Source organism: Centruroides sculpturatus, unplaced genomic scaffold (assembly GCF_000671375.1).
Source record: "Centruroides sculpturatus isolate CEXI.00-Female unplaced genomic scaffold, Cexi_2.0 scaffold1573, whole genome shotgun sequence".
In the NCBI taxonomy this organism is placed as follows: Eukaryota; Metazoa; Arthropoda; class Arachnida; order Scorpiones; family Buthidae; genus Centruroides; species Centruroides sculpturatus.
The window spans coordinates 32,583-46,490 of NW_019385791.1; the positions used below are offsets into that span (position 1 = coordinate 32,583).

Below are 13,908 nucleotides of genomic sequence, written 5' to 3' on the forward strand. Positions count from 1 at the left end.
ACCTCACCAATGGCTGTCCAGGTAAATTTTCTCCATATTTTCTTCACATATCTCATAACTAAATAAGAGTCAGTTTTCCATAGGTATTTTTGGGAGATTTCGTCTTGGCAAATCGCCCACGTGTTCCGTTGCTGCATCCAATCCAACCGAACTTTTCAGACATCATCTTTTGTTAAAAAACAGTTCATAACAATTAACAAATTATTTATGTTAAATATTAATGAAAATTATGTAACGTTTCAATTAAAACGTTACATAATTTTCGTAAGTAACAAATTTATCATCGAAAATATAAAATTATTATATAATGCCGTTTATAAATATAAAATTATATTTATAATATAATAGGCCTTACTAATATTTTATTAAAATACATAAAATTTCTATAATTATTTTGACAATAATATACAGTAAGACCCCGCTTAACGCTGCCTCGTTCTTCTCTAAGCCTAAAAAAAAGCTCAAAATTTACGCTGATTTAAATTATCGTGGCATTTCATTAATTCGTACATAATAAAATTACTTGTGAACAAAAACCAATAAGCAAAAGGTGGCAAAAAAGTGTACTTTCTTTAAACCTATGTTTGTTTGGTGCAATTTTCGAAAAAATATAACATTATGCATCCATGTTGTTATATTTGCCATAGTCAATATTACCATAGGGAATATCGACTTCGCTTGGCAAGAATTAACTGATAAATGCACGGACGAAGTGTGTAAGAAGTTATGGCTGAAGGTATCCAAGAATTCTCAACATGAAGAGCCTATCGCTGTATAGTTAGATTGATCAAACTCAACCTAATCGATACAGCAGGACCAGATGTAGACGAGAGGATATTGAGGAGTTACCGCAGGTTTTTGGTGAGAGTCTTATCAACGACGACCTTCAAAAACTGGCAGAACAAGGAATTCATGTAGAACTGGAAAATAGAGATTCTGAAAACGAAGAACCCAAAAAATTTCTCTACAGATTTCCTTAGTAAAAGTTTGGAAACGATAACCGAAATCGTTGATCAAATTGTAGCGAATTATCCAGATTTTGAAAGGTATGCAAAAGCAAAACGAGGCGTTTTGGATGCGATCTTCTGCTACCGACATTTGCTTAATTAACTTAAGAAAAGAAAAACAAAGCGACAAATGAAACTACACGACTTTTTTGCAAAAGAACAAGAATTTCAGAAAAGTCAAGACCTTCCTCACAAAAAATGAACTATTAATATAGAAAAATGAACTAATTAATATATCATTATATAAATTAATATAAAAATAACTTAAAGTAAAATTTGTTTATTTTTGGTCGCGTGTTCCCTATCCCTATTTACTCTATGTTAAAATGACCTCATTAAACACTGTTTCGCTTAGCGTTCTGTCGTCTAGGAACGCATCCCCCGTGTTAAGCGGGGTCTAACTGTATTTTTAAACAGAAATTAGTATTCTTTTAATAAAATGTTAATCTGATATATAAAACATTTATAAATTTTAAAATGTAGTCTACTTTAATTATTTTAAAATTTATTTTAAATTTTAAAATAATTAAAGTACAATCCTACTCAACGTAGTCTAGAGTATCTAGTAGTCTGCAACCAAATCGGGTCAGTCGATTCTGAGAAAGAGCCTACACAGCTAATTAGCTAATAGAAAGGTCGCGGCCGTCGAATTTAGCCCAAAACGTGAACGGCGGACCGTCGAGCGCCGCCATCTGGCAATTCTGGACTGTCGATAACTGCGGTCGCTACGTCTAGCATGGCGAGTAGACGATCGACTTAAACTCCTTCATTTTTTTGTGTTTGGGGTTAAAAGTATGACCTATTGTATTAAAATAATGATTATTTAAGCAGTTATGAATAATATTGTAAAGAAATAGACGATTTTAATACAGAAATTATTTAATTTGTTTTTTGAGACCGTGTTCTGGTTTATAATTCTGACGTAGTAAACATTAGTATTGTTTTATTTCAAAGACACATGGCAAGTTTTCCATCAAATTCTTTTATTAGTTGAGTCGATACGGTACATTGTTTTGTACTCGTTTCGGGCTTTACCCCTCTTCAGTCAACTATAAAACAATAAATATTATTACAGTAGAGAACTTACATAAAAAACAATGAACACACAAACTATATACAGTCCTACTGTACCTTTGGTTACACTTTGTATAATTTAAAATCTTGTAAAATTTGCTTTAATCCTTATATGGATAAACCGGTATACATTACAATTTAAAAACTTCCATAAACCTTCCCTTTCTGATAGAATTTGACACAATACAACGATTAAAAACTTGAGTTGTTTCCGCCCCCTTTTCCCCTTCCTTTTTTGGTGTTTGAGCTGACGAGTAAATGAGTACAAAACAATGTACCGTATCGACTCAACTAATAGAAGAATTTGATGGAAAACTTGCTATGTGTCTTTGAAATAAAACAATACTAATGTTTACTACACCAGAGAAATTATTTAATTATTCAATTTTTTAGCAAGCGATGTAGAATTTACATATATTTGCCTTCATAATAGGTTATCTTAAGGTAGGTTTGTTCTTCCACGGCATCTTTTTGTTTGTAAAGTTTCTAAAAATTAATTTTCCGAGATGCTTTCGAATTTACATAAGCCACTACTTCCCTCGACAACAGTATCAGGTGGTCCTATCGTCCGATCGTACGGTAGGAGACACCGCGCTAATTAAAAATAATTACTTAGTGTTATTAAACATCCTATAAATACTTTAAAATAGTTTAATTTGTTTATTTACCTTCGCTGGTAACCCACGATGTTAAATGTATCCGCAATTGTTTGAACAAATTTCCCGTGAGTCAATGCGCAACGTTCACTGAATCACGTGATGTTGCGAACGTGCGCTGCAACAATTTTTTCTTGAAGTTAAAACGTAAACCGTGTACTTCTGTCTGCCGTTTACAAGTAACGTTTGAACTTGCGCCGCAACTTCTCTAATGTCTCCATATAAACTGTGAGGAAGAGAAGAAGAAGAAGAAATCAGGTTTGGGGACATTTTATTTTCTTTTCCTTGTTTCGCATGTTCTGAAAGTCCGATGACATTTCAGAATATGCGAATGCTATTTCTGTAAGAAAATTAGTACAAAACTTGCCACTGTGGAACTCTTGGCGCTGCAAGCAACAAATATTTTATTTATATAAGATACAAGCGGTCGAAATAACTGATCCTCTTTAGCTCTTCTAATATGCAGTGTATTATTGACTTTTAAGGCTGCCAAATTTGTAACATATCTTCTCTAAAAATATTCCCGCTGTTACATATAACAGAGGGAAAGTAAATGGCGATGGGTCAAAAAATGATTCTCAAGATTTAAAAATTTTTGGACTCAGAGGACCTAAAACGTCGGAAAATTAAAAACAAATTCGGGGGTTCTTGTATATAAAAATGTTAGTGCGTGAGGGTATGATTTTGTTCGCTCTCTTTGAAGCTTAATAACTCCTGTGTTTTATGTCGAAAATTTCTGAGATTTTGCAAGGAGTTTTCTTTATTAGGGAGATTGATGCTATTAAATTAAAGATAGAGGGAATTAGGAGAAAAAGAGGGGTCATATGTCATATCTCGAGTACGGTCGGACTTAATGACGATTTTATTCGTTATTAGCGTTTACAATTTTTTTATAAAACTCATTCCTACCCTGAAAAATTAATCTTTTGGCCATTTTATAATAATTAAAAATATAAAAAGTTTTTAAAATAAAATATCGTAACAGATGGCGTCACCAAATTTTGTCGGGAAAGTTAAGCAACTCGTTGCTGAATTATTTTTAAGTATTCTCACAACTGAAACTGATTTTTTTATGCTTGCAGCACCAAAAGTGTCATAGTGACAAGGTTTAGTACTAATTTTTTTCTTATGGAAATTTTTCGGCATATCCTAAAACATCACCATATGAAATTTGATTGATTTCCGACTGTTATATTTATGAATCTAGACGGCTTTGGATAGGGTACGCATGCTTTAATTACGATTATATAATGTAGGCCTATATATTTTTAATAAATCAATGCAGCTTACAGTAATTCATTAAATTACAAAATCAAAATTGTTAAGTTTTTCTACTCAAAGTATAGTCTTCGCAAAAGAAAATTTAATCATTTATAAATCGTTTTATATCGTTTATTCTATAAAGTCTGTTGAAGATATAATCAAACTTTTAAGGTAGTTTAAAAACAAAATCTTCTAAAACAAATTGCAGTAAATTTAATATTTCTAATATAAAAGAAAAAAAATTTGTATTTACTATAGTAAGATCTTACATAACACTAAATATTCTCTTTGTATTGTTTGTTTTACGTATTTTAAATATTAATTACATATTTAATTAATTTTATATAAATTAATTAAATAATATATTGAGTACTTAATAATTTATTTACGATAACGAGTCAATAACTTCTAGTTGATCTGTATTTTAATTAAAGCTTTAAAAATATATATAAAGTAAATGTTCAGGAATAATTTAATAGATTTCATGACATTAAATAACCTCTTTTTTTTCTTTTCTTTTTACTAAATGCATATTATTACCAATATTAAACCTAATAACCTAAAATAATTTAATTTCAAATACCGAATATTTGTTTTAATGGATATAATCACATCATCATCCTACAGTACGGTTTTAATTACGGTAAGATTTTTTAAATTTTTATTTTAAAAAATATGAAAAACGATGTTTTTTAAAAAATATTAGAAAAAAAATCATTTATAGAAATAATTACTCAAAATTTATAATAATGAATACGTTAATAGGGAGAATTATTACATTTGAAATTAATATATTCAAGGCCGGCACACGAGGGATTTTCGGAGTTTAACAACTCTCATTCGGGAAGAATTTAAAAAATTAAATAAAAAAATAATATACAGTTGAACTCCTCTATCTCAAACATGTTTATCTCGAAATATACTGTATTTATTTCGTACTCGTTCTATTCGTTGATAGTTTAATGCATTATATTACTCTATATATCTATATTTTAAAAATTAATAAATTACGTTACTAAAACTATTTGTACTTTTGAACCTCAATCTTTTAAAAATTCAACTATATAAATAAAATATCTTAATGATTGAAAATTATTTTAAACATTTTCAGCGTTACCAAATATATTACATTTTCTTTTGCGCAAAAACAGAAAAAAATACATTTCTTAAGATATTTTTCAAAATTATAAAATTTATACAATGAAGCCTCGATTATCCGAACCCCAATTAACCGACACCTCGGTTAACCGACCGTCCTAGTCGGCAAATTTCAAATGTCCGTTCTGATGTGGCGCTACAATATTTGGCTATGTCTTGGCTACTTTAACATGATTTTTACGTGTTTTAGCTGGCAACACTCATTCGACCATGAAAGGGAACCAGTATTTAAACGAGGCTTAATTTTCTAATTTTTAACGATACAATAGCGACGATTATTGTTTTAAAAAATATTTGTTAGGCTTAACATCGATGAAAATTCAACGCGAAGTAGGTTAATAGCAATATACTAATATACTAATTACATGGGATATAATAATATACTACACTATATAATAATAATATACTACTTATATCCGATTTTTTTATACTTTTCGGTTATCCGACTTTTCAATTATCCGACCAACCCCAGTCCCCAATTGAGTCGGATAATCGAGGCTCTACTGTAATACTGAATATTGATTAGAACAATTTAGTTTCTAATGTAATAAGAAATTTCTGCTTAATTTTCTATGCACTGTATCAGTGGCGTAGCCCAGTGGGGGCGGCAGGGGCGGCCCGCCCCGGACGGAACTTTTTAGGGCGCGGCAAAATTTCACAATAAATAATAATAATATCTTGTAAAAATTTGAACCAATCTAATCTATATTTGTGTCGCGCCTTCGATAGTGCTATAGTCCGGACAGTCCGGGAATCGGCTCTCTGTCCGGGTAAACTAGTAATTTCATCCGAGGATATCCTGCGCAACCTGTTGACCTTTTTTTTGCTTGTACGATTCATTCGTATTCATGTACACCACCACTATCCAATCAATAGAGCTATTTTAAACAGGTCGCTGAACTAACACGGAATTTTTTATTGCTTGTTCTGTGACAAAACTGAATTTTAGTCTTTTAAATTGAGATACCTAAATAAGGGGGACGAAATTTTTTCCGTCCCGGGCGGCTGACACTTACGCTAAGCCACTGCACTGTATATATATATATGTTTTTATTTTTAACTTTTTCCCTCCTATGGACCAAAGGAGGCATATGTGAGCATTCTGTTTTTGGACTGTCAGTTGGAAAGGAAGCATTTTTGCATATTCGTGATATTTTTATATTTTTAAAAATTAAATAACATCGGCTAAGGTATTAAGTATTTACTTTTTAAAATCTTTTGTTTTCTTTGTTAAAATCGCCATTCTTTTTTGTTGATCTACTACGCGATAAATTTAAATAATATTGTTTTAAGAAACGAGTCAAAAGAACGATTTTATAATTAACAAACATATTTATACATGTTACATACATTATTTATTTATTTTTATAAGTAAATAGAAAAGTTCCGAAGGACGGTTGATATCCACCCCAAAATGAACCGTCTTTTGTTTTCATGTATACATGAAAAGAAAAGATTTTGAAAAGTAAATATTTATTACCTTAAACGACGGTATTTAATTTTTAAAAATATAAAAATATCACGAATATGCAAAGAAGCTTTCATTTTCTTGTATATTTATACTAGAAAACAAAGACGACAATTACATAAAATTAAAAATACATTACATTACACATTAAATACAATATAAATTAAAACAAAATAGTTTTAAAGCTCTTCGAAGGAATTTGTTTTCGAAGAATCGCGTTTCATTAATGCATCTTGCTCTCCTTTCTGACATAAAGTAATTAACGATGCTACAATACGTTGTTCCAAAACATTTTCACAATACGTTGTTCCAAAACATTTTCTTTTTCTAAGTTGGAAATAACTCGTAGCTCGTAATTCGTAACTTATAACTCGTACCTGGTACGTCTTTACATATTTACATTCAAATGTATTTTACCAATATTTACAACATACAGTAGAACCTCCATTATCCGGACCTCCATTATCCGGATTGTTCAAAATAAACAAAAATTTTACGAATTTGCTGATTTGCACTTGGCGAATTACGACACTGTTTATGTACGTGATGGAATGCATAACTTTTTTTGTTTCAACAACGTCTCACCCAGCACAGTGGGTCGTAAACTCTTAAATATATTTTACGTAGTAATAAAAATATAACTTGACATACGTATTTATAAATAATTTATATTCAAATTACATCATTTCTATGACCAAGGGAGGCGTAAGGCATGGACGACGTGGGCCATCGTCTATGCCTCGCGGTCCAAAGGGCCTCGCGCCTCGAAGGTTTATGCATTACTTAAAAGCCGTGAACGCGGACGAAAAAATTTTACTCGTCCTAAAACGATAAATAGTTTGTCAAATTTTTATTCATAAAAATGCAGTTTCAACTGCTTTTTATTTTACAAAATCCGTCTTCTTGCGCCACCAGAGGGCCTTTTAAACAATAGGTAGTCTGTTAGCATTGGTCAGTAGTAGTCTAAATGCAATACGAACGTTTGTTTCTTGTAAATTTGATCACGATTTAAATACAGTATTTATTTTTAATATTACCGATATGTCATCGAAAAGAAAACGTGTTGTATTATCATTAAAAGACAAATTAAAGTATTTGTTTCGATTATCCGGATTTTTCCTTATCCGGACTACCTTCATCCCCAATTAGTCCGGATAATCGAGGTTCTACTATATATATATAGAGGAAAAGATGGTGTTATGGAACCCTGCAGGTATTATGGAACCCCTCCATTTCAAACTGATAATAAAGGAGAACTAGCGGATTGTGGTTGAGCTGCACTAGGCAGACATCCATAGCAAGTGGAAAACTCGTTTCACTTCAGTTAAACCAGTGTTTCTCAACGGGGGCTCCGTCAACATGGAAAAACGCCCCCATGAGGGCGTTTTTCCATGTTGAGGGGGCGATTAGTAACAATTTATATTTTTGGGAAGCAAAAACAATTTTCTGGGCGATATAGTAAAACATTATATTAATTAAGAGTAATTAGATATTTTATTCGTTATATCGTACAATAATTAAACAAATAACATTATACTAGTCACTAGTCTATTCGATGCAGTTCGAATTTGGCGTTAGCCTTGGCCCTCGGCATCGGAATTTTGAAATGAAGGCGGCGATACTATGTAACGGTTTTATTGAAGATGGGCGCTACTACGTTGAAAAGGGCGACGATTCGGTAGAGGTTGAGAAACACTGAGTTAAACGGTTGTCTGTAGTGAATCAGCATATTTGTGTTTTTCGAAATTCTAAACTTTTGAATGGTAAGTGAATTTAATTACTTCTAAAATATAAATCGTGTAGTTGTACGTTCACTGGTGTATGTATTCCGTTCCAGAGACTTAGGGGAACATATTAATCTGTGTGATGTTCACGTTTTTTAAAGTTTGGTCTTGACAGACATAAGTTAATTTAAGATGGCGATGCGTAAAATACGGACCCTATTGGTTCTTTTAATATGGAACCCAACTCCTCTGAGAACCCAACTTTTCCGAACTCTCTCTTTGCAAGCAGACATTCGTCCGGAGCAATTTGTAAAAAAGACACTAGGTAGAAAGCCAATTCTTCCCGAGAATATCGAAAAAGAGCTACTGGAATATATATTGTTGATGGAGGCCATATTTTTTTAATTATAAAAGCATTCTTTCGATAAAATACATTGGAGTAAATAATTTTGTAATTATTTAACATTCTTTGTACTTTCCTATTTGTTTTTGGATACATTAAAGCATTTTTTGAAAGGTTCCATATTACCGATTTTCTCTAAGCCTACTTTCTGACTTTTTGTACAGAAGCCTTCAAAAACCATACTTATAGTTACACAAGCGAAAAATCCAATTAGGAACATTTAGTTTAATAGTACTTTTAACCAGTACTTTTCGCACAAAAAATGTTGGTATAGTTATGATACCTTGTTTACAATTCACTGTAATGTAATTGGGGTTCCATAATACCACCTTCTCCTCTACTCGTCAAATCGTATTCTTGCTAAGCGTGGAAAAATTTTTAAATTTCTGCTGCCCAAATGACGATCGTCCTACTCACCGTCGCCCCAATTGTCGTGCACCCTCCTCTCAACGATATGCTGATGAAAATTTTTACATTTATTAAATATATTTGTTCTTCAATGTTTTATGTTTTATGTTACATTTATTATTTTTCGAATAATAAATGTAATTTTATAAAATTTATAAATTTTCAAATAAGAATAGAAGAAATTTTCAAACAGTGAATTATGTATTGCCGCCAATTGAATTTATAATCCACAAAAAATACATATATTTAAATAAACAACAAATTTTACTTTCCATTCGCATAAAAATGAAATATAAAACTGAATTATAAACAATAATATATCAACTGTGACATATGGCAGTAAAATTTCTATAGCGATATTTCGAAATTAATGTTTAAGGTCTTTAAAACAATTGTTTACATAAATATATATTAGAATTGTCTTTACATTTGTCCGTATATTTAGCTAATTGTTTGAACTGTATAAAATTCTGAATAGTAATTCAGCTGAATTAACTGTTACATCAGGAATCATATATAAAATTTAGAAAACTTGATTATTATTTTAAATACATTTATTTATTTATTACAGATTTCTACAGACAATATCCAACAGGACAAGAAAGAACTTTCTTTAGTAAACCGCATAATAAAATAAATAACAATAGACAAAACTATTCTAGAAAGAAAAATAACAATAATAAAACATTCAGTTACAGTACATCTTTTTGTTTTTAATATTTATGATTTAATTCGGCATTCATCTATAAAGTTATAAGCCTGTTTGTTTGGTTTTCTTTATAGTTTTTCGAATGCGAAGAATTTTACAATAAAACTGTTTTTGCTTAGTTAGCAATACTCCTTCGTTAAACTGAAATGACATTAATACAAAAAACAATTTATTTGAAGTTTGAGTAACAACTTACATATTTTGATCACTTTAAACAGGAAAAATGAATGTTGCAAATCAGTTAATCGCCTGCTCAAAGAAGCTTTAATACACGTGGAATAATCCGTTTCATCTGTAACGGGCTATATTACTGGCTTGCATATTCAACTGTATTAAATACGTTTCGGATAAAACAGACTTTATCAGCTTTCTTATCTAGCGCTTTACTTGGCAATGCGTTAATTTAAATTTAACAAATAACTGGTTATTGGGAATTTCCGATTATATTTTTTTAGATTAGGAAAATCAGGAATAAAAATCGCACTTATAAATTTATGTATGAAAATATAATTAAATTTCATGATTAAAATTTTAAAATATTTAAAATTTGATTAGAATTTTTTGAATTTTTAACTAAACCTTTATCTAGTCTTATCTTGAGAAAATTTAACGTAACATTTAAAAATTATTATGTAGAGAATTTTTTATTAGCTTGCATACGCAATTTTTTATGATAAAAATATAGAATTGTTATTTATTTATTTAAATTTTATAAATGATATATAGTTTACATTTTTTCATATCATATATGCATGTATTTACTCATGTGTTAATAAATTGCCAAGATTTTTCCTTGAGCAATTAAATGAAGAATTTATTAAAAATGATAAAATCAGTCTAAAAGAAATGATTTCAGACAAATTTTATTGATTACAAAAACTAAAAGAGATAAGAAAATGACAAAAGTATAGTTTTCTTTTACATGAAATTAATTTTAATAATAATTTAATCATTTAAATTTAAAGTAAATTATTTTTTCTATCATTTACAAGCACAATTTATTACAATTTTAACGAAGTGGAAAAAAAAAAATATTTTATAAAAATATTACTTAACTGTATATATGTAATAAGTAATATAAAATAAATTTATTATGTTATCTATATAAATATTTTCAATAATTTACACAACAATATGTATCACCATCAAGCGACCCTCCAAAGATTTGAATAAAATATAATAAATACGTATGATAATTTTGACTTTATGATAATATTAGAGATATATTTTAGAGATTTATTTCGTTTTGGCATTTGTTAATATCGTTTTCGCTGTTGAGCAATGTTGTAAACGTCTGAGTTCCACAATCGGTTTTCTTCACCTTAACGCACATATCGTATGACTGCAATGATTTCTCCTGCTTAACATCTAGAAAATGTTCAATATATATTAAATTTGCATAATTAACATAGTATTAAGAAATTAAATTAATATACATTAAATTTATAATGTTTCTATACATTTATAAAGAGAGATCGTAAGTAAATCGTAAGGTTACTGGATTGTTGGGATAAAGCAACGCAAGGTATGAAAAACCTTTTATGGTTAAAAGCTCTTTTTAGATGTTACACGCGTGAAATAAACCGAAAAACTCCACCCGTTCAGTCAGTTGGCTAGGCACGAACCCACGACTAACGGTGTTATCCATCCTTTCACTGGTAGCGAAAACTTTTTAGTTTATGAACTCGCTTTCTAAATATTCAGAAAAATGTTTAAAATATTAAAAAATATATATAATTTATTTATTTATATAAAATGGATTTTTAATTTTTTCTACCATTATTCTCTAAATAAAATAGTATTTTTATTGTGAAATATTTGATAGATCTATACTACAAAAAATAATTAATTATAGGTTTTTACTGATGAGAAACTGTGAAGCAATTCTTACTCGCATTATTTCTATATAAAACTTGGAAAATAATATTAAACACTTTAGTTAATTTGTTAAAAACAGGAATAACTTTTAAGAAAACGATTTACACAAGTTTTTTAATAACTTATTTAAAATTGCTTTAAATCATAAAGAAGAAATAACGCATTTAAAAATCTTAAAAATTAACAATGTGCAGTACCTTGCCACACTATTAGACCCATGAAAAAATTAATGATCTGTTAGTTTTGATACAATAATTTAATAAAAATGAAATTATCTTATCGATAATTTCATTTTTTATTTAATTTAAGATTATTTAAAAGATTAATATTTATTGTGTCTTATGAAATGAAAATTAAGTATTTGCATATAAAACTTTGAATATAATACAACTTAAAAAATTAAAAATTAAAATTAATATTTTGAATGAGCTAGTAGTGTTTCTATATCACAATGAATACTCTTTATATACTTTTTAAATTTTTGTTCTCGTAAATGGGGCTATGCTACCATACCTTACTATAAACCTCTATCACTTCCTTTTTCGTAGTAGAAAATTAATGTTTTTTTACATTTACCGTGTTGCTATATAAAAACTTATTAAAAGTGTTTCAAATATGATAAAGAATAAAAATAACATAAAAACACTTATTCCTTCAATAATATTGCGAAAAAAAGAAGAAAATAGTACAAAAAATATGATTTTAGTCAATGGGTCTAATAATCTGGCAAGTACTGTAATATCAAGTTTGAATATGAAATAGTTTTATTTGAATAAATTTACACATTATTTATTTTTGTTTGTCCCATAATTCATGATATATGGAGAAAAAAACTGTTTTTTTTGTGATAAAAATAATGTCGTGATTTTGATTGATTTATTCGTTTTAGAATATTTTAAACGTGAAATAAGTATCAGATTTGAGATGATGAGAAAATTTAACATTAAAATAAGTTTAAGATGATAAGAAAGTTTTGTAATGAATTAAAAGAAAATTGTATTTGTTATGCCTTCAATTGTATAAAAATTTAAAATGTAATTCGAATAGAGTTAAAATTGACTTTAAAAATTTAAATTCAATTTCCAGAGAAATAAATGAAAAACTGAAAAAAAATTCTTTGACATAGAATTAACCATTTATTAATCATAAATTTATTTATATAAAAACAATTTATGCATTATATATTTCAAAAAGCAACTTCGGAAGTTAAGTCATATTTTATCTTATTAATAATGTCTGTTCTAAGGGTATAAAAATATTTTCTGTATTTATTTTTTAACTGCGAAACTTGAAACTATTTTTGTTGATCATAAATGCTCTAAATTTTCTTCTTTTCTTAATTTATCCAATTTTTTATAGAGAGTCGTCGTTATAAATGAGTCGTTTTCAGATTTATCGCTCTGTTATCCATTCATTCTTCATCCAGTTTCTCTTTTGTGTTTTCGTTAATCACATCCCTTTATCTTTTCTTGGACTTCTGCTATTTCCTATTAATTTACAACGCCGCAACTTTTCTTTCTACATATTTTTTTATTTTTTTTCATAATATGACCTGTTGCATTTTTCCGGTTAAGTCTATCAATTTTATATCCAGTCCATTCTTGTCGCTCTGTACATTCATCACAGCATCTCGTTTCTACGATTCTCATCCTATTAGTGTTTTGTTCTCTTTAGAAATGATGTCTTTGTGCTGTACATAATTGCTAGTCTTACACAGTTTTATACAATATATTCTCTAGAACTCGAGAAAAAATTTCCAGTTTTTTACTTTTAGAATAATTAGAAAAAGTTCAATCAGTACAGATAAAACACTATTCCGATTCATATGATAAATTATCGTGATGTACATCAAATTATAGCATGATCTATCTTCAGTAAAATTGCCATTTGCTCTTAAAACTATTGTTTAATAGTAATGTCTAATCATCACACATTCGTTTAGAGTATATCTTAACGTAGGCCTAATGTAGATTCCGTTAATCGTTTTAAGAGACCTGATAAGTCATTATTATTATAAAAACTAAGTGTTTCTTTAGAACTAATATAGTGGTGATTGTATTTTCTTTCATTTATAGTTGATCTTAAATTATTTTATTTTTAAAATTAATTTCTTAGATACTTTCTGGTTCTCTATTATTCTCATTTCAATGTTATAGATCT

At 28.9% G+C, this 13,908-nt stretch overlaps 1 protein-coding gene across 1 annotated transcript in view; it reads right to left on the reverse strand.

Annotated features, from left to right (window-relative positions):
- Nucleotides 1–10,906: 10,906 nt before the first annotated feature.
- LOC111642159 (metabotropic glutamate receptor 7-like) overlaps nucleotides 10,907–13,908 on the reverse strand; it is a 31,871-nt gene continuing 28,869 nt past the window's right edge. Inside the window, exon 3 of the mRNA XM_023388445.1 lies at nucleotides 10,907–11,238. Coding sequence (XP_023244213.1) covers nucleotides 11,099–11,238 — 140 coding nt within the window. The 3' untranslated portion in view covers nucleotides 10,907–11,098. The remainder of the gene's footprint in view (nucleotides 11,239–13,908) is intronic.